The following is a 6000-nucleotide window of genomic DNA, read 5'->3' as shown; positions in this document are numbered from 1 at the left end:
CGGGCGGCTGTCAGAGGGCGCAGGGGGCGGAGGCGCGGCAGGGGCGGGCTCTGTGGCCCCCCACCCCCTCCCAGCGCGGCTGTCAGGGCCAGTGGCAGGAGCGCCGCGCACCGCCAGCCGCGGGGGCCGTGGGATGGGGCAGGCAGAGGAGGGGGGCGCCCGCGCCGACTAGAGCCAACTGTACACTGGAACAGGGTGTCGGGGCTGCGCCTTCCTCCTGCGCCCCGGGAACTTCAAAGCGGTCCGCGCTGTCCCAGCTACCTCGCTTAGCTCTGGGGCCTCGCAGCCCCGGCGCGGCCGCCTGGTGGCCATGACCCTGGCACTTGGTTCTGCGCTCCGCCAGGCTCTCCTGCTGCTCGCTGCGGCCGCAGAGCTCTCGGCAGGTATGGTAGATTTTTTTTTTAAAACTCCACGCTCCTTAAGGTGGGATTTGGGGGCGGTTTTTGATTGGGCACAGGGTTGGGGGAAGGAGGGCGCAGCGAGTAAGCGGGTCTTTCGCCGGGTGGAGGGGGAAGCGCCAGTTGGAATGCTGGGGCGCAGGAAGGGGCGCAGCCTGGGTCTGGACAGTGAGGGGTAGACAGGTGTGTTGGGAACCAAGCCTCCAGTAGGAGGGGAAAAGGCGCCAGGAACTTTCAGGTAGGGTAAATAGGGTCGAGGTGGTGACTCATATGGGGGCAGTTTGCAGCAGGCGGAGTAGGAGAACGTTCGTGGGTACGCACACGGTTGGGAACTCGGTGGCACCGTGAGTTCACCCTGCAGAAACTGGGAGGGCTGCAGGTGCACCTTGGAGACGCTCGGTGCTGAGTGAGGCTCCCTGAGGGTGTGCAAGGAAAACAGAAAATGGCACGGTGGCTGTGGGGGCGGCGGTTTAGTCTGCTAAGGAGGTGAGGGATGCCCCCAAAGCTGCAGTTGCCAAGCTATGGAGGTGGGAACGTGAGTCTGGGTAGTTTGTAACGCCTATTGCTTTCGAGGTACGATCTTTACTGAATTTCAGGGGGAAAAAAAAAATCTGGCAAGCACTCCAGCGTATCTAACAGGTCTGTGCTTTGATAGCCTCAACAGAGCGCTCGACCCAACCTAGAAACCACACGTTTCCTTATAGTGTTGACTAGAAACGGGGGTATATGCGTCTTAGGTAAAATCAGAGTGTGCCATGAGCGGCACCTCTTTAATTCTAAAACTATTTTCATTGCAAGATTGCCCTGCACAGAGCAGGAACAGATCCCTAACTCACTCTTTCAATATTTCAATCAGACATTGAATACATTTGCACACAAAAACCTGGTGTTTTTCCATGGAGCCGTACTTTGTCCGAAGCTGATTTTGATGCATTTTTGTTTTCCCAGATGACAATCTGCTTGACATTAATAGCTATACCCGGGGTGGGTAGTTTCCCTTGTAGTGACATGTGCAGGAGAATGTTTTGAATAGTATGATTGCTGTCACGTTCAGATTTCAGTGTTTCAGATGGTGCGGGAGAATCACTACATGCAATATTCTAGGATAAAATGTGATTATTGGACAGGATTAATTGGTGACATCTGAGGATGAAAGCATTTCAGTTGCCTCTTACGAAAGAGGAAAGATGATAGAATAAAGTGAAATATGTGTATTTAGAGTTCAGAAGTGGGATAAAGAGTCCCATATGGAAAAGTTACACGATACAGGTGAAAACTACTAATTTGAGTTACTGACAAGTCTCTTCATCATGAAATAAAGTTTAACTATATGTTAGTGATGATATATAGGAACTAGGTGGGGGGGAGGAATTGGGGAGGGGATAAGGGAAATGCCAGGAGCCTATGGAATTGTATCATAAAATGATAATAATAATAATAATAATAATAATAATAAAATGTAAAAATGATGAAATAAAGTTTGCCATGTCCTTCCTTCCTCACTTGCCTAGAGATCACAGCTTTGGCTGGGCACCTGTGAAACTGTTTCCACCAGCTATCTGCTCCATCTTTTTTTATTTGAGAGAGCTAATAATTTGGTTGTGGACAATTATGAGAAAGAAATTTAGTTATTATTTTTTTGCCCTGGTTTAAAAACTACGACGTATTAGATGACGGAGTCCTTAGCAAACTGCAGACCTATGGCCTGAAAACATTAGAAAACATGTCCCAGTGTGTTTTTGAAAAGGCAAGGTTTGGGCATTGATATGCACAAAAGACATGCATCAGTCACTCAGATTTGATTGCTTCCTCAAAATTTGAAATATAAGCAAAATTCATGCTGTAGAGGTAGTGTGTCAGTGTAGTACAAAAGTTCTTATCAAAGCTGAATCTATATAATGAATTTTCCAATCAAATGCAATCATTTCAAATCTTAAGAAACTTTCACACTTTGAAATTCACATAAACAATGTCTATTGTTATCTCCCATATTACTAACTTTTAAACAAATCATTGGTTGTGTGATAGAGGAATGAATTCAAGGAAGGAGTTTGCTTTATATTTACATCTTTACAAAAAAAAATCACTCCATATTTATTTATTTTTGTCTGAAAGGTAGATTTTACAGAGAGAGAAGACTTTCCCAGGCTGTAAACAGAAAGCTGGATTGGAAGTGGAGCAGCCAGGACATGAACCAGCACCCATATGGAACATAGAGGATTAGCATGCCACCATGCTAGCCCTATACTTTCGTGTCTTAAACTGATTTTGTCAAATGGCTACCTGCCTTATTTTTAGCCTGATCACATTTTCAAAGTATGTGGTTGTCATATTGGCCATTCCTGAGTATGTTTCTACCATTTTTGGAATATTTTATGGGAGCTTAACTTAATAAAACTGTATATAGGAAGTACTATCATCAAATTTGTCTCAGCTAGGCACCAGGAATAAGAACTTAAATTTCTGAAAACAATCAACAAGCAATCCCACCTTGCTGGGCGTGCCCTTATTCAACATATCTGTCCTCTAGGAGTGATGATTATCAGTAGCAGCGAAAAGCTTACCTACCCACTTGAGAATCTCAAGAGGGACAGAGGGTGGGAAATGAGAAAAGTTATTTATTGGTCTATATTAGATTTAAAAAGTTAGTCTGTTCTGAGTTGTTCTGTCTAGGTTTTGGATTCCTTAATGTTTGATAAGAAAGACCAACCCTAACCTTACAATATTAATCATGTGTACAAAACAATTAAATGGCAGGAAATGTCCTAAGGTTCTCTTCTTTGAAACTGTGATTTAGAAATTATACAGTCTGGCACATTTTGTAGTCTCTTGTGATTTTATGAAATTTCTTTGTCTTTTGATTGGGAAATAATTATTGAGAGTCTAAAAAGCCATGTAGTACTTCTCTAACAGTCAAGGCTAAGTGTTTCCTAATTAACTGGGCTAGAATTGGAGGTTTCAGATGGTTAGAAAAAGCCCCAAAACAACAGTGGCTTCCATGAGGTTCCCAGTACTATGCTTAGAAGTGAAAGTGAGAGCCTGGGAATGAGTACATAAGTGCCAAAGTATTGCCATCTTTTGCCCTTCTTTAATCACAGTTATATTCAGTTGGCCCAAATGTCAAGAGGTTCCCTTGTTCCAAGGAAGGACTTGTTGGTCCAGGAGAAATTTCGTGCAGAAGTTCCAGGGGGTTTCTTTGTTCATTTAGTGAACTGTCAAAACCCATTATCTAGCCTTAAACTTACAGGTATGTAACAGCAAATTCCTTGGAATCACTGAACCCATACAAAAATGAAAAGATCTAAATGTGGGAGAAAGCAAGGAGTGAAGAATGACGGTGAATTTTTTGTCCTAAGCAATGGAAGAATGGTCCCTTCCTAGGGTTGGACAGATTGCAGGGGAACCTGGTCAAGGGAGAAGAAGGGATCATGGTGGAGAGTAGGAGCCAGATGAGAAAAACTGTGAGACACTGAAGTGAATATGTGAAATAGGCAGTTACTTTTATCTGAATTGAATTCAGGGCTTTTTTTTTTTTTTTTTTTTTTTTTTGGTCTGGAATGATAGTTTAAGTCTGTGAGCCAAGGGCATTTACAGATAAGTTTCAAAGAGATTATTAAGTGAGTTCATAGATCTAGCATATCAAGGACAGAACACACAGTGAAAATGAATTTCAGATAAGCAACAGATAACTTTCTAGTAGAAATGTGCTATACATATGACATGGGATATACTTATATATATATTAAAAATTACTGATCACATCCAGATTACCTGAGAATTCTATACTTTCATCTGGCAACCCAACCTAAAGGAAAAATTAAGATGAACCCTTCCTGACATTTCTGCCTCTTTCAGCAAAAGGTGTTTTAATAGGTGCCTACCATTTTCTATGACTTGTATCTCAGCAACTTTCATTCTAGCTGTTCACAGTGCCGCTGCCTGTCCCTGTGTGAACAGGAAGAGATACCTAGTCCCTTCTAATCACTCAAGTATCTCAACATGAAAAGATGGAGGAAAAGCAGAATAACTTTTTCAACTTGCTGGAAAAGATTGCTAGATGAAAGCTGTTGGTTTTTCCAAAATTTGCCGTCTTTGGAAAGTGATTGTGATTCTCAGAATCATTTTTAGAATGTTTTTCTTGTGAATAAACTTTCATACTTTTTCTCTTTTAGGGGAAATGCTTTCAAACAGCAGATAAGACCCACTTTAGTGTGATTTTCTTGGTAGGAACTTTTATCTCTTATTGTAAATAGGAATGTGAAGGGTAAGATTGGCCAAACAGTTAACCTGAAGGTAAAGACAGATATATCCCTAATTGATGTTCCTGGGTGCAAGTGCTGGCTCTGCTGCTGACTCAGCTTCCTGCTAATGAACACTCAGGGAGGCACCGGTGATAGTTTGAGGGGCTGTGTTCCTGCTATCCAAGTGGGAGACCTGGAATGAGTTCCTGGTTCCTGGCTTTGCTTCCACTCCACATGCAATAATTGTGGGTATTTAGGGGGAGGGAACCAGTGAGTGGGAAAGCCTCTGGATCTGGGACTGTGTCTGTCTGACTCACGAATAGGTAGGTCTGAGAGAGAGAGAGAGAGAGAGAGAGAGAGAGAGAGAGAGAGAGAGAGAGAGAGAGACAGAGGAAGAAATCACATAGAATGAGTGGTGGGGAGTTTATTGATTTCTACAGGATTTGTTAATCTGCCACAGTTTGAGGTATTGAAGCATGTTCTCAACACAGCAATTCAAGCCCTTTGGGAAAGGGGCAAAGGTACATAAATATCAGCAAGGCTACTTGCTTCCTGACTTGGCCTAGTTGTAGGCACTAACTTATTAATATCATCTTTATTTTGAGATTTGAGGTTTCTATGGGAAAATGTTCTATCATTGTCTGACAGATAATGATGCATCATTGAAAAGCTTCGGCAAAATATCTTAAAAGTTAATCTTTGTAAATAGTGACACAGAAATTTCTTTTCTCTTATACAAAACTGATACAGATTAATTAAAGACCACCCCAAATTTTTAAGGATCAGGAGTATATAGAGAACATAGCTTATCAATTATACATGTAAGGTTTTGGCTAAATTTTCCACTGTCTTGGCCTTAAGTTTTTCTTAAGTCAGTATTGCAAATATCAAGGTATTTATCCCTATACAATTTTAAAAGAAATTGAAGTAAGTTCATAAGTGACATAGAAGTAATACTTTTAGCCTAGCTGTGTTATATCTTCGCTCAAGGAAGGATAGCCAGAAAAAGGAGGTGAAACAAGATGGAGTGACTTTTGTTACCTGTGCTTTTGCTTTAAATTGCATGACAGAATTCTGATTATTTACCATTTTCTAAAATTATAATAATCAGGGAGCCAAAGGATGCAGAAAGAAGGGATGGGATAAACCAGAAAGTTCCGTACTGACTGTGATCCCATCAAAAGCCCATCTAGTCCCTAGAGAAAGGAAGCCGGAGATGCAGCAGGCAACCTCCAGCATTTCATTTATATTCCAACTTGCATGAGTTCCAGGCAGGAAGTTCAGAGGTAAGTATTCAATGAGGGAAAGGCACAGAGTCTGTGGAAAGAGGTGGCTGTATCTCTTCTATGAAGAAGCAGGCA

At 42.2% G+C, this 6000-nt stretch overlaps 1 protein-coding gene across 3 annotated transcripts in view; it reads left to right on the top strand.

Moving 5' to 3' along the window:
* The first annotated feature begins 224 nt into the window (after positions 1-224).
* Positions 225-6000, top strand: part of ACVR1C (activin A receptor type 1C) — a 76987-nt gene continuing 71211 nt past the window's right edge. For all 3 annotated transcript variants that reach the window (XM_040972035.1, XM_040972034.1, XM_040972033.1), the window contains exon 1: positions 225-383. In XM_040972035.1, coding sequence (XP_040827969.1) covers positions 311-383 — 73 coding nt within the window. In that variant the 5' untranslated portion in view covers positions 225-310. The remainder of the gene's footprint in view (positions 384-6000) is intronic.

This window comes from Ochotona curzoniae, unplaced genomic scaffold, assembly GCF_017591425.1.
Source record: "Ochotona curzoniae isolate NIBS_2020 unplaced genomic scaffold, NIBS_Ocur_1.0 contig_2210, whole genome shotgun sequence".
Lineage (NCBI taxonomy): Eukaryota > Metazoa > Chordata > Mammalia > Lagomorpha > Ochotonidae > Ochotona > Ochotona curzoniae.
The sequence above is the reverse complement of the archived record's forward strand: the minus strand, read 5'-3'. Positions and strand labels throughout refer to the sequence as shown.